Source organism: Ischnura elegans, chromosome 7 (genome assembly GCF_921293095.1).
Source record: "Ischnura elegans chromosome 7, ioIscEleg1.1, whole genome shotgun sequence".
NCBI lineage: Eukaryota > Metazoa > Arthropoda > Insecta > Odonata > Coenagrionidae > Ischnura > Ischnura elegans.
In genome coordinates this window covers 97,097,674-97,120,132 of record NC_060252.1, presented here as the reverse complement: position 1 = coordinate 97,120,132, position 22,459 = coordinate 97,097,674, and the positions used below count along the sequence as shown (strand labels likewise).

Sequence of the window (22,459 nt, the reverse complement as noted above, 5' to 3'; positions counted from 1 at the left end):
GTGGGTGACAATATAAGCAGCAACATTAGTAACCATGTAATTTTGGTGCATTGTGCTAAATTCTTTGGTTTATTCTCTAGAGAATAAACTAAATAGCTATCATATTTTTAGGCACATTAGTGACTTTGTGGAAGCTTAGACAGATGGGGAATTTTTGCTCCCCTTACATAATGTTACATTGAGGTTAGAAAATTTTTTAATGTTTTTTCCCCACTAAGTACAGTGTAAAAATGAAAGCATTGATGAACATTCAGCATCCATTGCCAATTTGATGAAAACTAGTCTGGACCATACATACGTTATAACTTCTGTAGGTTTTTTGTATTGACCACAATATACATATGCAGTTATAGCCAAGAGGGCCTTAAGTTATTGATTAATATATGTAGTTGTTGGATAAGTGTGCAGTAAATACAGTACCTGTGAAAATGAGCAATATTACTCAGGTAATGAGGGTTATTACGATGGAGAAAACATTTCACTTATTGGGGTATTACATAGGGAGAAAGTGGTCCAAGGTATATGTGGAAGAATAATTTTTTCATGATAAGAGACTTTTGGGAATACTTTAATGACAATGAATGCAATTAGAAGTTCGTTTTTCTTTTACCTTGTTGACATGTTAAAATTTATGAATATTCTTTTTAGGCTCGCCACCAAATTTCAACTTACTTTTCGTAAGATTCTTCGTGCAGGCACCCAGTAGATTAACAACATTCAGATGCTTTCCCAGGTGCACCATAATTTTCAACTCTGATGCCAAAGCCTTGATGTGCATGTAATCAGCATTTCGTTTCACCATCTTCACTGCAACTGTGGTTACTGCTTCCCCTTCAATAATTCCACATGCGTCTGCCTTCATTACCACTCCAAATGCTCCTGATCCTAGTTGCTTGCCTAAAAAATTGTGAAATAATCATAAATTTTGCGTTAAGAAACATAATTTTGTGGTACTTCATTTCCTCAATTGGAGGATAGTAGTTGATGGTTGTTATCTGGGTCCCAGGCAAGGATAACCCCACCTCGATGTCATGACTAGGGTCTGAGCCCGAAACAAACTTTTTCTCAGATCCTTTCTTGACCTAGGAGGCATAATGCGAGATGTGCGGTTTTCTCTTGTGTCTTTCTCAGTGGATGGTTGCCAGAGCATGAAGTCTTCCTGGGTAAGGGCAGGCTTGAATCTTTGAGATTGATTCTCTTTTGAAAAAAAATCTGAATTACCAGTACTTCAAAATCCAATGTTAGAAACATGATTTGTTCATTTGTTTACCTCTTATTGCCTGAATTACTGAAGAAAATATTCTACCATAAATGGTCATATCTACTGGGAGAAATTAATGCAGAGAAGCCATTTTCTGAGGACCCGAATTATTTCTTGAAGTTCAAGAAAAGGCTCACATTGAACTCGCAAGCTATTCTTTCCTTTTGGTAATGGTAATGCATAACTTGTGTGATATTAACCTGGGAGAGGGGGCACAGCGAAATGTGATGTTAGAAGGCACCTGGGGTGTCATCAACACCCCAAAGAAAATATTTTTTTCCTCTTTCCTTGGAATGGTATGGTTATGTTGTTCTTTTTTAAATAAGTCCACTGAATTAAATTGATACCAACTATTTACATACTTGTACACTATAGCCATTAAATTGACAATGGGAGAAAAATATTCAACTGAAGTTTTCTATGTAGGTTATTTGCCATTTGGTAACACATTTGATGTTAACTTTACAACTTTGGGTTTCATGGTGTGAAATATCTTATTTAACGTGCTGAATGTAATGTTCTACGTGGTGAATGAGAAAGAAAAATAATTAGCTCTCATGTAAGGAAAAATCTTGGGAAAAGTCCAATGGCTCGGAAGAGGAATCTGGAAGGGTGCATGGGGTGTAGGTGACACCCCAGGACACTTTAACTCGTTCCGATCCCGAAGCGAAATGAAAATTAGATGGGATACTGGCAATATTTTGTCATAATGTATGAGACTTGAACGTATAAGAACTAACAACACTGTAGATGCAACAATGGACATACAATGTGTCGAAGAAGAGCCATGGGATGCCATCTACACCCCACGCCCTTTCCCGGGTTTAGGTTAGTATTGTTGATGTTGATTGAATACTGTCATTGTTGAACCATTTTATCTCAACACAGTATTAAATGGCATGCCATTAAATGAAAAAGTACATACTTTATTACTTAATTTAGTGGTTAAGCATGCACTTAAAATTTCCTTACCAAGCTTAAGTTTCTCCCTGGGAAACTCCCACTTCTTATCATAGGGCAAAAGTTCAGCTTGATCATCGACCCCCAGTTCTGGATTAATGCTCTCTAAGGCTCCTTCCTCAAAATTGGCAAGACCAGTCAACATCAACTCTTTGCGTAATTTCTGAAGAGAAAATTATTTTTACATAAAGAATCACATGATGCATGCAGTAAAACCTACATTAATTCACATTTATTGACACCTTAGCATGTATTGGAGATGAGGACTAAATTGCTTGTGATAGAAAGCTGTACATATTGAGTTAAATGAAGATTTATCGAATATCTGTCTGGAAGCCAATGAAATCCAGTAGGTATGTACCAAATAAAACTTTCCAGAATAAGACTCAGATATTTAACTGTCTGGTGTTCTATCCAATTCTCTCATTGAAAAATACTGTATCACAATTAGTCAGCTGCTCCAATAGTCATTTCTCCTGCTACTTCATCTGGTACATGTAATTATGTTATGTTAAAATTAGGATTCCAATCTAAATGTGTGTTTTTTTATAAAATTTTGGAAAAAAATCTTGTCCCTTATAATGGGAAATTCAATGCATCAATGTGTACATCAATCCATGATATGATGGAGTTGACATGTTTTTGAAGGAGTTTAATTTTATCATACCTGCTCTTTCCTGTTGTTTATAAACAGGTATAAAATGATGAGGCAGAGGAACGTTGTGCCCAGAACAAGTCCTATCCAAAGCCCTGCACTCACACCGGTTTTGTCTGCAAAGAAATCAACAAGTCAGAAAGTCTGCAAGAATGGTAAGGAACACCCAGTGCAGTTTTTTTATCCTTCTTAATAAATAAAAATTGGAAGAGGGAGCGTGTATGACATTTCTTGTGCATGTTAATATGATGGCAGGTTTAACTTCACTTTTGCGGCTGCAAGCACGTGAGCCAAAAATGAAACAACTACTTCACACTTATCTCAAAAACTGAAGAGGGTAGTTATTGCTGGATTGCATTAATGGAATGAGGGTTGTCACACAACAATTACAGATTGACATACAGATTTTAATTTTAAAAATTTCCAATTCTTAACTGCACCGTGCTTATTTTACCTGCTGTGGATTGCAGAACACGTACATAAGCAACTAATTATTTCATTTTTTGAGTTTTTAAAAATAAATTTTGTCTTTAAAATGGAGCACTAACCTTTCAACTCCAAAGTTCTGTAGCCTTCAATAATCCCAGCTTTATTTTTAGCTTCACATGAGTATTTTCCTTCATCCTCAACGCTTACGAACTTGATCTTCAGGGTCTGGCGATCATCGCTGAATTCAATTCTATTGTTGTTCTTTGTCACATCATATATTTCTCCATCCTGTGGAAAAAATATTTGCCAGATACATTAATTATGCAATTTTTACAGTAAATAACAGGTATACCAATGCAGTGAGCAATAATGTCTCATGGAATGTTTTCCCTTGCCCCGTTTGGATAATATTAAGAGAGTACGTATTCATACACTGCAAAGTAAATTTAAGGTAATACATGCTCTTAAAATAGTACACATTCATTTGCCCAGTCCTTTATTTCTAAAATTTTAGGCATCGGAATGCATACCAACAAATTAAATCCACACGATTTTCAAATTTAAGTCCCCCCTGTAAAATTCCGATTATTTTTAGACTTGTAATAAAAGTTACAATGAGGAATCATGATTTTCCGAGTGTTAAGAAAAAACAAATTTTTTGTCACAACCCAATTTTCCCCATGAGGTGCTATTTCAGTGCTTTCTAGCCAAAATTAAGTACTGCATAGGCCACATGTTTAATTAAGATAAAATTATGTGTTCAAATTTCATTAGCCACTACCGTAGAGTTCAATAAAAATGTGTAATGATGGATATAAACTGGAAGTGGTGGACGAATTTTTTTGCTTGGGAAGCCGGATTACGGGAGATAGGAGAAGCAAGAGGAAAAATTGTCAGCGTAATAGCTCAGGCAAAGAGAGTATTCCACCAAAAGAAAGATCTACTTACAGCGGGAAATTTAAACATAGAAGTAAGGAAAAAGTTTATCAGAACTTATATTTGGAGTATGATTCTCTGTAGAAGTGAGGCATGGAAAATGACAGCCACGTAGAAATCTAGGGTAGAGGCCTTCGAAATGTGGTGATATGGAAGAATGAGGATGATGAAATGGACTGACCAAGTCAGCAGTAAGGAAGTGTTAAGAAGAGTAGGAGAGAAGAAAACTCATGAAAATCTTAATAAAAAGACAGAATAACCTCATAGGCCACATCTTAAGACATGATGGCCTGATGAAGACAATTGTCAAAAGACAAATGGATGGCAAGACCGGAAAAGGAAGAGCTTGAAGAGCAATTCAACCATTTATGCAGCACATTAGAGGAAAATGGATACAGTACAAAGGACATCAGGAAGAGAATTGTACTAGCAAAGGAGGCATTCAAGAACAGGAAGGAGCTCATGATAGGATCATCATGTAAGAGTTAAAAGAAAAGGTTAGTGAAGAGTAATCTGTAGTGTAGCTCTTTATGGTGTGGAAATGTGGACACTGAGGAAGGAGGATGGGAGAAAATTGGAGGCATTCGAGATGTGGGTATGGAGAAGGTGAAATGGATGGAGAGGATGAGGAATGACGAAGTCCTGGACATGGTGAGGAGAGGCTTTTAGATGAGATACGGAGGAGACAGAAGTTATGGATGGAGCGAGTACTTAGCAGGGAGGGGATGTTGAAAACAGTGTTAGAGGGTAGAATGTTAGGGAAACGAGGGAAGGGAAGGAAAAGAATACGATTTTTAGATAGAATGAAAGGGAGTACTTAGGCCTTATTGTGAATTGAGGATGGAAGTGCTTGAAGGAAAGGGAGGCTCCCAGAATGCTTCTTAAGTACTCCATGATAACCTACCTTAATCAGTAAAATACTTTTATAATAATGCCATCCATCAAGCCTATAGCTAGAAAAAAGTTGTGGGGAAATTCATCCTGAGAGAGCTCTTTTAAAACTGTATTCTTGCCCATCCCCCATTTGCTGTGGCTTTGTTTACATATAGAATTCCCCTGAAATGTCCGTAGGACACTACCAGGACACTATGGTAGCTCTTGGGGACCTCTGCAATTGAGACAATACTGCAGGAAGTTTTTCCTATCATATAGCCTGAATGATATTCCTTGCTTTTGATGGACATCATTGAGCTGTGTTGTTGTAACATATCAAAGCAGTAAGCAGAATAAATAGCTTATCATTAGAATGGAATACAGAGGCTTTGAGTCAATGAATAAAATATGTAACATGCCTATGAGGAAGTATTTGATAGAAAATAAAGCTCTTAACATACCTTGTACCAAGTTATGATTGGTGTAGGTACTCCACTGACTGTACATTTGAATTCGGCGCCATGTGGGGAGCCAACATAATAGTGGGAGCCATTCATATTGCTGCCATTAAAAATTGGTGCTTGAATTTCTGTGGGGAACAAAGAAAAGATAAAATATTAGGGATGGGTGACTTCTACTCATGGTATATTAGTTTCATCAGTTATGGGAATCAGAACTTTGGCGAAAAAGAATTGATACCTAATTTATTTTCATGGAAGCTAATTAGAAAAATTTTCACCTGCTGTGAATGGTTGAAAGATTTGTTTTATAGCCTTTTTCACAATAACTTAATTTGAATTAACTTGCTGTTTCTGTGGAGTTGAAACACTTAATAAGTGCTTGTTGGTTCACAGCTACTTAAAATGGCATGTCTCAACTTAGCACAGCCATTAGAGAAGAAAAGTTTATATTTCTCTTTAAATTAACCATTGCAGAAGGTAGTCTCATGAGGAGTTAATAACTATCATTACAACCCTAAATTTTATTTTGCAACTGAAGCTATAGTTGAAAGACTGTATCATTAATTGGTGCACTTCAAAGTAAGTCAAGCTAAGTTGAGAACAAGTTAAGTTGTGAATGATACTTTAAGCCTGGTAAAATATATTTAAGGTGCTTTTCACAAAAGAATTGGTGAGAATTGAACAGAAAAGGAAGTGTGACTGGTACTGCATTTAAGTTAAACTCCATCATCAAGCGCTATAGTAGATGAACAATGCATCATATTTAACCGATTCACTGTAATGCATCCTAAATTTGTGAGGGAGGAAGCCAGTCGCTAGTGCAAAAGTTATGAATTAATACTTAAAGGCTCTCAAGGTGCCAAAATATCGGCTTTCGGTTTTCGCCTTGAAACGCTCAAGGTGTGTATTTTTTAAATCTATCATGTGTTTGCATCCTTGTAGAGAACCTTCACCTGAGTACACTTGTTTTTTCATTGGTAGATGTTTTGCAGATGTAAAAATATAATCTGCAGCAAAAAACTTTTTCAATTTGATTTCAGAGGACAAATTTTCTATTCCGTCCCTCCATCATAGATCACCAATATATCGGCCTCATATTCAATCCCTTGTAAAAATGTTTGTTTATTATATTTTGAATTAGTTTCACTTTTATAATGGAGATTATTAGAGATGGGTCGAATAGCAGATTTCTCGAATTCGAATATCGAATTCGAATATTAAATCATACCTCGAATATTCGAATACCTCGAATTTCGAATACCTCGAATACTAAATGATGAATGCTGGAATGTTTGACTCGGTTGCCTATGCAGCAGGCAACACAAGATTTTGGGGAGTAATTTTGATTTCCTTAAAATGATTCGAACAGGAATTTAGCTGATTAATGAATAATTTAATTTTATGGAAACAATTGGGCATATAATTAATTCAACTAACATCGCTTTACCCCCACTCCTGCTGCCAAGTGCTAGCTGACAATCTGAGGCATTTTGCAAAATACAAGCTCTTTTCCACCGGATTTTCTTCAGTTATTTTCAGTCCATCTTTGGGAGTTCTCACGAGATAAGAAGATGAATTGGAATTGCTATCAGGGAGAAACCAAATATTCTGAGAAAATATCCTTTTGTCTGTGACTGTAACAATAAAGATTTATAGCACCACTCATAAATTGTAACTTGATATATGTTTTCGGAAAAAAATACCGCATCAACTTCCGAGAAGCTCTGCTGCTCATATCGAGTTTCGCCAGAATGCTAAGTCTCCGTCGTGTTTTGACATTTATTTCTTTGCGTAAAATGCTTAAATAAACTCAGAAATACGTCGTGTTTGGTCTTATTCTTTTTGAAATTACGCGCACATTACTAATATTTCAATTCAATAAAGGTGTAACATCAATTGACGAAAGTCATTCTTAGACACCCTTTGTGCTAATAGATGACTCATGCAGCGGTTGACCTCCACAGAAATGGGGAACTTCGAAGCTGGTAGGAAAAAAAAGGTCAGTGGGGTAGGAAAGGGAGGGCCCGAAACACGTTTCTATTGTTCTCGCGTATTTTTTCGAAGCTAAGGTCTTCGTAATATGATCCCTGCGCGAGCTGTGACCTTTTTTTTATTTTGAAGAAGAGGAAAGCCTCAGAAGGGGGGCTAGTGCTGAATGGAGAGGGATACCGGACCTTGGGAAATGCGCTAATGTAAGTATCCCACGGTACTCACACAGCAGTTGACCTCCAGAAATGGGGAACTTCGAAGCAGGTAGCCAGAAAAAGGTCAGTGGGTGAGAAAAGGGGGGAGGGCGTGAAACACGTTTTTATTGTTCTCGTAACTCGATATTTTTTTCGAAGCAGGGGTCTTCGTAATGCGATCCCTGCGCGAGCTGGGACCTTTTGTTTGATTTCGGAGAAGAAGAAAGCGTCTGAGTGGTTGAGGCGAGTGCTGAATGGAGGGGGATAGAGGATCGTGGGAAATGCCCTAAGGTTGCTATCCCACGGCACTGAGTTTCTCCTGGTGGGGGAATCGGGGCTTTTCGGATTTTTTCACCCGACTATTTTCGGTTCCCCTCGTCGAACACTTTTCACCGCTAAAATCCACGAATTTGATGCAATTCGTCAACTTGCGTAAAACGGCGCTGCGAGCACTAAATGACTACAGTTCTCTACATTTTTCCGAGTCACTACCAACGACGTGCGTGCGACAGTGTATGACGCGAAATTCAAAGTATTCGAGGTATTCGAGGCGGTACTTTTCGCATAACTATTCGAAATCTCGAATATCGAATACTTTCTAGTATTCGAGGTATTCGAGTATTCGCGGATACTATTCGCACATCTCTAGAGATTATATTAATGTTTATCACTCCTGAAGAAATGATATTTCTTCTAAAGTACTAAGTGTTCTATTAAACTAAAGAATTTCTCTCTTCATCCAAATGTCTGATGCTCTCTTGAATTGGACTAGATATTCCTGAGAGTGAAAACAGAAATTACCATCAGGGTGAAAGGGTTGAAATGGTAATGTCAACTTACTGCGAACATCCATTGCCACAGTCATGTCTTCATAATCATTGAGGTCATCTGATATTTTTCTTACTGTACAGGTATAATTGCCTGAGTAATCCATTGTAATGTTTGGAATCACCACATTCACTCGATAAGAGTATCCTGTGCGACTCTTTACAATCTTGTAGCCTGAAACACATGCATTTTATCTTAGGTATTTACTTATATCTTACTTAATTGTATAATCAAATGATTATACAAAATGTTAGGAAGGAAAAATGTGGTATATCATAGCAGAGTATTTTTATTGAACTGATGGTAAAATGTAAGCTTAACTTATGTGATTTACATGGAGTTTTTAATTTATTTTGGATTAACGTTAACAATACTGTTTATAACTTATTTAATTGTCTTAATTATATACATATAGTATGTATTATAATTGTCACAATTATAATACTATACATGGGTGGAGCCCATATTCTAGATGAAGATGCTGTTTCTGTTGGGTGTTTTAGAAGGCAAAGTCCTTTAATAAGGGCGTTGTGATACATGATATAAGATGCCATGTTTCTTGTAAGCTAGAATATGAGAACTTCATTTCATTTGCGAAGTCTTAAATGGATTGGAATGAATTGCAAGTCTAAGTTAAATGGATTCAGAAATTATTAATGGAAGTTAAAGAGTATTAGTACTCACGGGAACCATCCTCAATCATCTTTGAGTCATTTCTGTCAGGATTATATTTGAACCATGATATTATATCCGTGTAATTGAATGTTGAGGCTCCACACTGCAGCTCAACATCATCACCCTCTACAGGACGAGGTGGGTTTACCATTGCGTTGAATCCGTCCATAATATCTGATGGAGTGACAAAGGAAAATATTAATTTTTGGACATGGATCTTTGCTAGAATCACTTTCCTAACAGCTTAGTGAAATTACTCTGCAAAAATATAGAATAATAAATTCATACTCATGATACAAATCTTGGATTATGTACGTACACGGATCAAATCCTCTTTTTTATGAGCCATATTCTAGGTTATTTTCTGATCAAAGACCATTTTTAATGGGGTGCCACAAAATGAACAAGTTTCTAGTGGTTGCTTGCAATTAAGAAATGCTCTTTTGATTAAAACTTGCACATATTATATTTTCACTTATTTCAAGTATTTATTGGGACTAGATTAGACGGTGATGGAGATGAATAATATACAAAATGTTAAATGGTTTCATTTTTCATCTGAAAAGCTGCACATTATGTACAAGGGAACAATTATTTGTCAATAAAATATAACCAAAAATTGATAATTAATCTTTGTCTATTCCTTTATTGAAACAGAACTCATTTTCCTTAAAGTTTTGGATGGAGATCAGATTTTTTTCTTTGAATTTGGATTAGATTTCATTATCCTATGAAACTTGATACCTGTGGATACTTAGATTGGATAAATCCAATTCAACAATTCCTGTTAATTATCTTAAGGGTCCCCAACCCACAATGATGGTGGCACATTCTTCATAAAACAAACTACAGTGAAACCTCTATTTTACACTTTTGAATGGACCACTTACAAAAAGTTCAAAATTGAGGATATTGTAAAATAAAGTATCATTGTTTAAAGGCGGTATTGTTTGGGACCTGATAAAAACTGTGCAAAATCAGGGAAAACGTATAATGGGGGAATGTAAAATCAAGGTTTCACTGTATGCCTCTGCCACTCTATTTTAAGTATTTTTACATCTAGGTACCCCAAATATTTCTCAGTGGTACAACTAATGCTATTAATTTTCCATACTGGTAGACCACTGGGGAAGGTTTGGGCAACAGGAGCACTAGTCTGGCTGGTATAAATTAAACAATAAATTTCAACATCTGTAAATTTTAGGCTAGGTTCATTATGTTACTCATTGGCTTCACAAATGTATATACAGTAAAACCTCTTTATATCGTAATGGAGGGGACCAAAATTTGGGCAATTTGATGTATGGAGGTTCACTATAGAGAGGTTTTAGTGATAGGCACCAATTTTTAATATCCTTTGGAAATGAAAGGCACTACTGCCTTTTTAAACCATTATATTTATGTACTTAAACAAACATGCATGCATCAGTGAACATACATATTTTTATTATTTAATAATTACAGAAAGTGAGCGCTATCGCATAATTTTTACCATGATTCGAGAGAAAATGATGTGATCTACCTCTAGGTATGCTCTCATATTGAAGAAAATAGCCACAACTAATGATTAACGTGAAAATTACAGCATATTAAAGGTATATAAGATAAAAAAACGAGTGAAATATTTATTGCTGAAAATGTCATTCCATGTACGTAATCGCAGCTGCATTAATTGTCTCTTTTTGTTTCGGAACGATTTGCAGAGGTAGTTAGGCTGTCTCGGGGGTATCTCCTTGGTATGGTTGGTGGAGGTTTTACGATATAAAGAGGTTCATTACAAAGAGGTTTGCCCATAAATTTACATGTAAATCAGACGGGACCGTAGGGGTGGTATGATGTATGGAGGTTTATGATGTAAAGAGGTTCACTACATAGAGGTTTTACTGTATTAAGATATTTACCTGTAACAAAGAAGTTGATTGTTTCATTTTCACAACCAACTTCATTGCAAGCTAAGCAAGTCAGGAATCCTGAGTCCAGAGCTTCAATTTTAAGAGTAGAACTCTTTCTTCCTCCATCCTCCAAATGGAATTCCTCATAATACTTCTTCTGTAAATGGAATAACAAGTATGTGTTATTTTTCAATGACTCATGAATATAGCTTGTCCTGAGTGACAATTTAGTTCCAGTTGGGATTTGAACTTTGACTTTTACTATCATTTTTTTGACCTGATACAGTGGATGGGAAATCATGCTTTAAAGTGTATAGAGATGTGGTTCTGCGACCATGCCATGCAATAGGTTTGTTTCCTTCGTCAAAGAAAACGAAAGGCATTGATTGTGATTCATTACCAACCATTGTGTATTCATAATATACAAATTATTTCATGTTAGAAATCCCAGTTTAGACGAATGGCAATGGTAGATTTTACCTGCATTTAAAAAAGGCCAGATTGGCACCCATGCAATGCCACTCCATGTGAAGTTAAAGGGACCTAGTTTATATAGACGAGTAGATAGGAGTTTTACATCGTCTGAGATTACCAATGCATGCATGAGGCACAGAGCTCAGGGAAACATCTCTTAATAATCACCTATTAAAACTGCTTATGGTCGGAAAATTTCCATTGTTTGATAAGGTATTAATAATCCTTATTTAAGCCAAGCGCTACCTGCTAGCGGGGTATTGTGCTACCTGCTAGCAGCCTGCATTGCAGCAGCATACTTAGACTTTGGGTTTTCGCCCGCTTGAAAATTTTCTCTTTTCATTAAATCGAAAAAAAATAGGTATCGTCATTTAAAAGTGTAAAAGCGTGAAATGCGTACTCCAAGAGTAATAATCTTTAGATTTAGGCAATAAAAAAATAATAGGAAATAACCCTATTGCATTATCTGCCACACTTAGGAAAAATAATCAGAAAGCTGTCATGAATACATCATGTGATTGAGTTATCTTGCATCATGCAGCCATAGAAGATGCATTTTCTTGGATACAAGAGAGTATAGAAACAGATATTTTTGTAGGTGAGGTTGCACTTGCTACGTAATTGTCATCAGTGTTGCTCAACTTTGCTTTTCTCTCTTCAAAATGGAAAACGACCAAAATAATATGGCATGGAAACAAGTCTGAAATCTGTACATGAGTAAGTCACTTTTGCACTCATGTTTTATTTTAAAATTGGTTTACAGGTCCAAAGATTTTCCTGGGAAAGATGCTGTTTCGTTTGGCTCCATTCATGGCATTAGCTGGATTCACATGGGAGAGGAATGGATGGGAGACGGAAAAGAGTATCAATCCACAGCAGAGATTCTTGGAGTGGGGAAGGTGAGGATTAATGCCAACTTTGGCTTTGGTGCACGGCCTTGGCGAACTATTGACAATGCCCCCAATCAATGAAAAGCAACCCATGTACCTATTTTTGGTGTTATATATTCACCGTCATAGGTGAAATGGGTGACCCCCATTTGCTTTCAAGTTACCTAGTTATGAAGGTGGTTGTTTCCGGCTAAATATGGTGGAATGACATAGTTTATTATTGACAGCTTGATCATTATTAACAATTTATTAGCTAGTTATGGTTCTCTCTGAAGAGATATGTCTCATGATACCATGCACATACCAAACGCATGCACAAGTGGCAGGGATTTGCCCTTGCGATAGGCACTCACATATTTTTACATGTTAATCATAGGCCTTTTGGCGGTTAACTGCCAATCTCTCATTATAACATGTTTTTTTGCTATATCCTGTGCTCAATAAAAAAGTGAGCATCCTTTGGTACCTTGGAAATGCATTCTGGATGAATATTTTTTGTGCAGTCTGCATTCATAGCTAGTTTTTATGAAGATTTTTCTCAGAGTGGCAAATTTGGTATTTATAAAATCTATCATGTGTTTGCATCCTAGTAGAGAACCTAAATCTAAGTACACTTGTTTTTTCATTTGTAGATGTTTTCCAGATGTAAAAATATATGTAATCTACAGCAAAAAACTTTTTCTCTTTGATTTCGGGGGACAAATTTTCCGTTCCCTCCCTCATGAATCCATCATAGATTCTCCAATACCTTTCTCTAATATGCCACCGAGTATATTTATTCAACTTAGAGAAAAGTAAATGACTTCCCTTCTATTCTTATGTTTCCGCTAATGCTTAAATCAAGAAAAAAAGGTAATTGGAAGAAGAGAGCAAAGTTATGATTTACCTCCAAAGCAATCTCATGTTCGTCGCAGTTGGGATATTTATTTCCACAGCTTCTGAAGTACCAAGTAATATTTGGCACTGGATAACCAACGACATCACATTTAATGGTGTGATTCTCCCCGTACATGTAAAACAATTTGGTTTTGCTCTCATCCATGACCACGGTAGGTTTATCTATTTAATGAATGAAGCAGAATGAGATTAGTACACAATATTGAAGTCACTGAAGAGCATCATAAAATGATAAAGGGCTTAAAGTGGCCAAAATGATTGTCAAATAAATCATGTGGTATCCATTGTATTAACAAATAACGGAAATGCTGAGAGAAAATTTTCTTTCAGTAATTCAATAATTTTTCTCAGATTTAAGGTGCTTCTAAGGAAAAGACTGTTGAAAATATCCTCTAAAAAGCTATGAAAAAGACTTCCAAATAGAATGTAAAAAGTATGCTAAATGTATTTAAACTCTGTATGTATTATTTTGGCCATCAAAATTCTCAAAATGTTACACATCAAAATTCTGTTAATTATTTTAAACTTGGATCCTCATTAGACTTTTCCTAGAAAATACATATATGTAGTGCAATTTAAAAATATGCATCAGGAGTAATTCACTTTGAAACTACCATGGTTTTATAGAAATGATGTTCTTTCATTTTCAAGCATAATTAGATAATTTGGATATCACAGCACAATTTCTTATTGGTGTTAGTTTGAAAATAGATAATTGTGTTGACTGTCCTTGTGGTTAATATAAGTTGCTATTAAACAGAAGAATATTGTTAAAATTGATAACCAGCTCACAAAAATAAATACATACCATGCACAGTGAGCGTTAGATTTACAGTCTCTTCTTTTTCTTCATTGATACCTTTCAGCTGATAAATTCCGGCATCTTGGACCATTATTTCTGATATCTTTAACATTGTAAAAGTTGGATCCGTTTTAATTTCATACTTCGTTGAGGTCACTGAGATTTCTTTGCCTCTGGGGTCATACCATATTAACTGAGGTGGAGGGTGGGCAGCCACATTGACCACCCATTGTGCCACAGGATCTCCATGATTCACAATTATTTCGTTACTCCCTTGCACAGTAAAGTTGATATATTTGGCATCAGGCTCTGTTGTAGAAAGTGAAATAAAGTACATATTTAAATTATAATGCTTGAGCTTTCTGTTTGATTGGCTGTTACCCTGATAACACAGCATTTGTATTACACCTGTTTTACATCAATTATACACAAAAAATATGTGACCAAATTCATATGTAAAAGATGAAATACGATTGTATTACGTCTGTATATTTCACGTAAAAGTGGCTCAAAAGTCCCTCAGAATGTATGTATACGATTGTATTACGTCTGTATATTTCACGTTAAAGTGGCTCAAAAGTCCCTCAGAATGTATGTATATGTGCATATTACAAATTGGAAATCTGAATACCCATGCATGAAATGTATATATATACAGACTGTCCCAAGGGTCGTGTGCCATTTTTGACTTATAATTTTAGTAACTTTGCATCGAGCAATATTCATGAAAATTGGCACACTTATGGGGAAAGGTCCTTAGTTTTGTTGAGTGTAAGCAAAATTTTTCAATTTTGACATCACAATTTGAGTCCAAACCAAAAATTTGAATTTGCCTTATGGGGTTTCAATGTTAAAAAAATCAAGATTGAAAAAAGTCTGAATTTCATTGACCAAGATGTCAATTTTAGGTTTTCGGACACGATAAACCTGAAAATAACCCTTTTATTTAATTTATTTTATTTAATGTAGGCAATGGAGGGGCAGGATGGAAGAAGAGCAGAAGAAGAAGAGCCTACAGAAGAGCACCTAACTTAGGTAATATTTTAAAATCCACCCACCCCCTCCTCCGGCACACACTCCCCCCACTTTCCTCCCTGACTCCATGCAACCGCCCCCGTTGCAAGTGCTACCCTCTGCTACGCCCCACCACTTCACCTGTCATCAATAGATCCTCCTCCACACCGTCTTGTACTTCCTTCAACGTTGCCTACAAGCTGTTTTGTAATTTTTGCCCCTCGTACTACATAGGAGAATGTACCACACCCATATCCATCCGAATGAACAACCACAGGCACTCCGGCAAAACCCCCCCCTTTCATGTACCCATCCCCATTCACACTGCCTCACACAATAGTTCTTTCGATAAATGTTTTTCCCTAACTATCATTGAAATTCTGCCAGAGAAGGCAACCATCATCGAGGTGAGAACGAGGGAAATGGCCCATATTTGGGTTTAAAAGGCATTTGAAACGCCCGGGCTAAACATTGCCCATTAAGAGTCAAAGCAAACCCTACCCCCCCTCTCCCCTTCCCCTTCTTCCACCCCCACTACTTCACCAAGGAGGGCCACTGGAGGATCTGCCTGCAGCAGTTCACTTTCAGCACTGAGGATAGCGCGTCAACCCACTGAAACGTTTGCAAGATTCTTTGTGAGTGTCCTTTTCTATGTGTTTCTATGTAATTATTAGTGTTTATTTTGTCCGTTCTCCTCGATCTGCCACATACTTATACTATCGCGTAGTGCGCTTTCCTCAAGACTTTATATAAAATTATATCATTTTTTGTTTACCAACAAAACTGCTTAGCTTAGTAGCTCGAATAGTGTGAAAAGGATTGCCAATCAATCACTTTGAATTTTAATTATACACACGAAGTGTCGTCAATGGGAGAAAAGGAGGACACATCCTATCTAATATTTGGGGTCTATGTTTATGCTCCCCTCAATATAAAAGATTGAAACAATGTATGTAGCTGTTTTCAGACTCTGATTAACTTCAGTAAAAATTTAGATAAATTTAGGATAATTTCTATAGACATAATTTCACCACCTAAATATGTAAAAAAACAGTGTTTTGAGAAGTGTTTTTGTAAAAATTACCCCCCAGGCATGTATATCCCCCCAATAAGTATTGCCTGATGATGCCCATAGACGTATCACCAAAAATAAGGCTTACATAAGTTTAAAAAAAATATATGTATACAGAAATGAAGAATTGCTCTCTTTAAAATTAAATCAGAATATTACTCAGTGGAAATTGTAATCAATTGATCATATTAATTGTAGGCCTTGTCAAAATTTTTCTACTTACTGTGTACTTGTACAAATTGCTTATCACTGTTGGTTTTGTAAGAGTGATCTTGCACAATGCACTCATAATATCCCTCGTCATCATCGGTAACATTGTTTATTAACAAATCAATTAATCCTATTTTGTATTCCACGGAATTATGGAAGATTCTGCTTGAAGTGGCATTTCCTTTTATCACTCTTCCATCCTGGTCAAAAAAAATAAAAATTAACCCATGTCTTACAATTTTTGTTACACAACCACTGATGTGCGGTTTGGGAGACCAAAATGAATCTAATATTCAGTGAATGTTGCATTACCATTTTTATTGCTTAGTTGAATGCTTTTTCATCCGCTTAAATATTCTTAAATTGTATTTAAATTTTATCCATTACCTATACGAACAAATTTTTTGTTGAAAATAGTTATTTGAAACAGGATCAAAAAACTGATGTGAAAAACAGTTGAGTTACTATTTTCATGTTTAATTATCAATGTTTTGCCAGATTTAAAAATAAGGCCAAAATTGTTGAAGTAGAAAGGCTAGTTAATAAGAAAAAATTGAATTTATCTCGTTTATTCCTTTTCTTGATGTATTCTGAGGTCTCTTGGACCACTAATTGAATTCAGTTGCAAATTTATAGAAATAAATAGTAAAAAAATTAACCCTTTCACTGCTGTTCGATCTCCGAAAACCTTCTCCTCACATGCAGCGAAAATGTTAAAATGCATTTCGTTGGGCCATAGAGCAGGTACTTCCAGGATGGGCGTGGTACACCCTCCATAATCCAGAACCCTTTCCTCAACGACCTCACCCACACAGGCCCGTATCTTGGACCCTCCGAGCGTGGGGTCTCCCTCCCGAAAAGTGACCGCTCTGAGTGCAATGTGAAAATCAACTAATCGATCCGATCATCAAAAAATGATTGCTTGCATCGCACTCCTGCCAATCAAGTAAGTCTTTGAACCGCGATTCTGCGATAAAAAAATAACGATTTTATTAACTTTGCTAAAAACGTGGCTGCGGACCGCCAGAAAAAGGCCATTTTAGCAAAGTTAACAAAATCGTTATTTCTCATCGCAGAAACACGGTTCAAAGACGTACTTGATTGCATGATTGGCAGGAGTGCGATGCAAAAAATAATTTTTTGATGATCGGATTGATTGATAGATTTTCAAAATGCAGTCAGAACGGTCACGTTTGGGGAGGGAGGTCCCCCGCTGGGAGGGTCGAAAAGAGGGGCCAGCGAAGGTGAGCTTGTTGAGGAAAGGGTTCCGGATTAGGAGCCCTTTTAACCCTTTCGCGCCGAATCCCGCACCTGTGCGGCGAGGATTTTTTTTCTTCAACTACGAATGCCACACCAGTGCGTCCTGAATGTTCTTACCCTAACCAACGAATGCCGCGCCTGTGCGGCACAGGTCAAAAAAAGTGACCGTGGCGGACACAATAGACCCACGGATGCGGTCGCCCCTTGTGATCCGCCTTAGCGCGAGCCCAGTCCCATCTTCGGCCGCTCAGGTCGACCCTTTCCTATCCTCTCCACGCAGTCAACTACTGTTATTTGCAGTGTGTTTTCCAAAAAAATATTTGTTGCGTACTTTTGAAATTCAATGCTAGAAATGAATTCATCTTTTTTTGCTGACCACATGGAAATTTCAAACAAAATTCTAACGTTAATCTCAACGGAGTTATAGAACAACAAGTAAATACATTAAATCTGTCTAAATCAACGTTAGAACTTCGTTTAAAATTTCTGCACGCTCAGAAACAAAACACAAAATTCATTTTGAATGTAAAAAAATCGGTGCGTGCAACAAATATTTTCAAATATTTTGCATTAACATTTTAGCCAGTTGACCGCGAACTCGTGCTAGGAAGGGGCTTTTAATCCTTCTAGGGTCTGGGACAGAGGCAGAGGAAAGGGATCGGTGCCCTCTGAGTTGGGTCCAAAAAAGGTTAGGGAGGGACCCACTGCCTTTAGTCGACGCGGAAAGGCTTCGTACAGAGGAGTAAAGAAAACTTTCAAGAGACTCGTATTGAGGACGAATTTCCTTCAACGAAGGTCCGGCGCGAAAGGGTTAAGTGCTTCGGCAAAAGTGCTGAGTGCATGACAAGGAGGAAGAAAAAGTACGTTCACAGCAGCCTGCCATCCGAACGTACCAGGTACGTTCACAGCAGTGAAAGGGTTAAATTTCAGGAGTGTTATTCACAAATTTGAATCAAACAAGAATATTAGACATTTAAAATGGTTTCTCAGGCCACCTGTAAGGAGTTAAGGGTTCAATATTGGGATGGTCGGATTGGATACCTTGGATCCAAATATCTGCGGATATTGCCCTTCACCGGATACTTCGGATCCATATTTGCTGAAGATATTGGATCTGGATCCGAAATTTTAAATTAATGATTCAGTGAATGCAGTGTCCCATAAGAGAGAGTGGAAAGAGTTCCGATCCTCTCTTCGCATGTGCTGTTGCACAACAACGCTTGTCCTATTCATGAACCATTTCGTTTAAAATCTCTCGTAGGGGTTATGCAGCAGAATTTCAGCTGTGGAAATTTTCAAGGCAAAATACGATATGCACAGAGCGTGACTCTTCCCTAGAGATTAAACAATCATCAGGGGAATCATAGCGTCATATGATAATAACCACGTTAAAAGTAACTACATGTCGCAGATTTCAGAAAACCACTCTCAGCCCTCCATCAAACCGTGCCTATGATATTTTCTTTTCCTTTCCGAGATAACACAGACCATAAATCATTGTCTTTGAAGGAAAATATCAAGTTTCACGAGCATAATCGATGGGTGTTTCATCCCTACCCAGTTTCACCGACTGACCTTTTTTGGCCTACCTGCTTCAATTCTCAGTTTCTGGAGGACAAATGCTAGGTGAGTGACCTTTTGGGCCTGAAGATGTCTCGATAGGTTAGGCAAGCGGATGACATGTACAAGATTTAAAAAAGAATGAGACCAAACGTGACACATTTCTGATGATATTTTAGTATTTTCAGCTCTAGTTGATTGCAACGCAGTTTTCTAGTTACAACTAACTATACTAAGACTCTACTAATATTCAACGTTGTCCAAACAGCAGAGTTTTTAAAGAAATAAGTGTAGCATTAGACTTTATAAATATGTTCTCTTGATTGCTTACAGTGAAAAATGGTTGTAATGTTGTAATAAATTACTGTACGACAAAGATTTCTATTAGATGAGTGAAGACGCAGCTGTGCCTAGCATATTGCATCAGTAGCTTGCTGATGAGATGCATGAGAGTGTCACATTGCGGAGATGGGCAAAAGAAGATGGATCAATGGAATTGGGGAGAATCTGTTTCTATTGTTGCGACCTGTGTGAAGAAACCCATTCTCTACAGGCAACAATCTTCCACATCAGCAGCTCCCTATGCATCAATGCATATTCGCACAGCTGGAGCATCCATTCTTTTGACACCATAGATGGCAGACAGCTCATTGTGGTAATTAAACACGATGTACATCTATTGCTAAGGGACTTCTATTGCATTAAAAAGGTTTTTATTTACTTTATTTTCTGACTAATAACACTTAATGCTTGATACTATGTGATATATTCATGAAGTGTCCCCAGTAATATCAACCGTTGGCCCATGGCAGGGGAACTGTGGGATGTTTGGCTCATTGTGGGTGGATTTGAGTATCTCGTTCACCTGTTGGCGTAATGGAGATCCCTTCCATCAGCCCAATATTATGTTGATTCATACATTACCGTATTTCTCCGAATATAGTCCCCCTCTGAATATAGTCCCCACCCCCCAATTTTGTGGCTTCAGTTTCGGGAAAAGTTAAATAAATGTGTTTGAATATTGTCCCACCCTTTACTTTTACCACAGGCATTTTTGAAAAAAAAGGGGGGGACTATATTCAGACATATACGGTATATTGCAGACTACTTTTATATTCCGTTTCATATCTACTGCAGACACCTATCTTTGGAATAGGATTTCTATTCGCTTTTACATTTCTATAACATATTTTTTTGCTTTATATACTGTGATTGCTCTGATTATCTGGTTAGATGAGTTTCAGAGATTAATTCTGCTTTGCAGGTATCATGCTAATGGGGAAGAGACAGTTTTTGAGGTTACCCGTTTCATTTCAGTTTCTTATGCCTCAGTAGCGGGAGAATATCTATCCTGTACCTTTTGTCTGTCTCCCAGCCTTTTACTTTAGCAGCATGGGTAACTGAAATTAATTCCCTCTTCATTTTAATTAAATTGATATGAGACTACACTCTTCCAAGGTGTTGCTCGCTGTTCAATAGGTAAGTCGTGCTTCACCATCACGGATTACATACTAGGAGGCCAGGTCCTTCACCCTTTTAAGATGGCAGTGGTCTCTCCTTGGCATGAATTCTGTACTGAGCTCCAAGAGACTCTTCAATCCCCTCTGTATAGAGCATTTTTGCTGGACATTCATTGAGAAGGGTCTTGTACATAAACACACACTCTCAGCTCCAATCTTTTTCAACCCTTCTTAGTGGGGATGCTGCATTATCTCGGACTCCGAGGGTAGTTGGGCTCCCTTCTTTCCGGATTTATGACCCTACCAACGGAATTGTTTCGCAGTCAACTTATGATTTGTTTATATGTATAAGCTACATGGATAATTGTTGCTTGCACGTTTGCTTGCAGACTTTAAATAGAATTTCTCATTTTTTCTGTACATCGCCAAATTTTGAACAAAACTCTACCGTCAATAAAATTATTATGGAGGCTTCCGCCGTGATTAAATTGATGATAATGAGGAATTAACCCGGAAACCAATCATCACTCTGTCGTCAATATTAACGGATTTAATACACAATAAATTCCATGTTGATGTATTTAGGTACATACTGATTTGAGTTATTAGCTAATATTTATGGCAGAATTTCATTTAAAATTGCAAATGCAGCTCAAAATACAAAGAATTTATTTCTTAGTTCATATTTTTTGAGGAAGGAACAAATATTTATATCGAAAAGTGACTGAATAAACAATTGTATGACCGCAGTCCCTTAGCACAACAAGATACAAAATGAGGGGTCTGGGCTCCTGCTCCCGGATTTTGAGGGTAAGACCTAAGCCCCCCTGCGTTGGGTCCCAAAAGTAAGACTTCGCATACACCCATTCATCATATTAGGGGGAGAGCAAGGAGATGAATATTTTCAGCATTTGTTCGCTTGCATAGGAAAATCTCCGATGAAAAATTTTGGCTTTCATCTCCTGGGTCAAGAAACGTCGTGACAAATATTTCCGTCGTTAGTAGCGGAAGGGTTAAATGTTTTAGTATTCATCAAAGAAATGGTATCCATCTTCAGTATAAATGGCATTAAGATGTGGGCGAATGGATATCATTATAAGAATTTTTTAATGATAAGAATACTTACATTAAATCCAGATGGGTTTGGAATTTTCCAATCCATGAGGAAGGTGATTCCTATGTCCATTTGAACCTTGCACACAAAATGAGCAGATGTTCCTAGAACAACATGCCGTGTGCTTTTCTCATCAATTTTTGGTTTTGGAACCTTATCCGTTTGAGCTGTAAATGTTTGAAATATACATTTAAAAAGATATAGAGATGAAATAAGAGTATAATTTCAATATAATTCCAAAAAAAATAGTCATTATAAGAATTCACATAAGGGTAAAGCATGCAAAAACATTCAACCGGACAAACACTCAGCACATGTAACACATTCTAGACAATAGACCATTTTTTAGAAAAAGACAAAAACGTAATCAGTACCTTTTTATACAGGAAATCCCACATTCAAGTACACCACGTTAGATATGTAAGGAATTAAGGTAGAATATAAACTAACAAAGCTGTTAATAGGAGTGAGTCAGCCAGTACAATACTAGGATATATGTGTTTGTGTGTTTTTTTTTTTGCAAAGTAAGGGGGTTATCACATTCCAAACGTTG

At 37.0% G+C, this 22,459-nt stretch overlaps 1 protein-coding gene across 6 annotated transcripts in view; it reads right to left on the bottom strand.

Annotated features, from left to right (window-relative positions):
* LOC124162915 (vascular endothelial growth factor receptor 1) overlaps positions 1 to 22,459 on the bottom strand; it is a 261,857-nt gene that overhangs the window by 17,486 nt on the left and 221,912 nt on the right. For all 6 annotated transcript variants that reach the window (XM_046539647.1, XM_046539648.1, XM_046539649.1 and 3 more), the window contains exons 6-17: positions 21,919 to 22,073; positions 16,526 to 16,712; positions 14,223 to 14,525; positions 13,404 to 13,576; positions 11,163 to 11,310; positions 9,271 to 9,435; positions 8,599 to 8,760; positions 5,576 to 5,703; positions 3,425 to 3,593; positions 2,889 to 2,992; positions 2,234 to 2,384; positions 673 to 897 (exon numbers count right to left, since the gene is read on the bottom strand). In XM_046539647.1, coding sequence (XP_046395603.1) covers positions 673 to 897; positions 2,234 to 2,384; positions 2,889 to 2,992; positions 3,425 to 3,593; positions 5,576 to 5,703; positions 8,599 to 8,760; positions 9,271 to 9,435; positions 11,163 to 11,310; positions 13,404 to 13,576; positions 14,223 to 14,525; positions 16,526 to 16,712; positions 21,919 to 22,073 — 2,070 coding nt within the window. The remainder of the gene's footprint in view (positions 1 to 672; positions 898 to 2,233; positions 2,385 to 2,888; positions 2,993 to 3,424; positions 3,594 to 5,575; positions 5,704 to 8,598; positions 8,761 to 9,270; positions 9,436 to 11,162; positions 11,311 to 13,403; positions 13,577 to 14,222; positions 14,526 to 16,525; positions 16,713 to 21,918; positions 22,074 to 22,459) is intronic.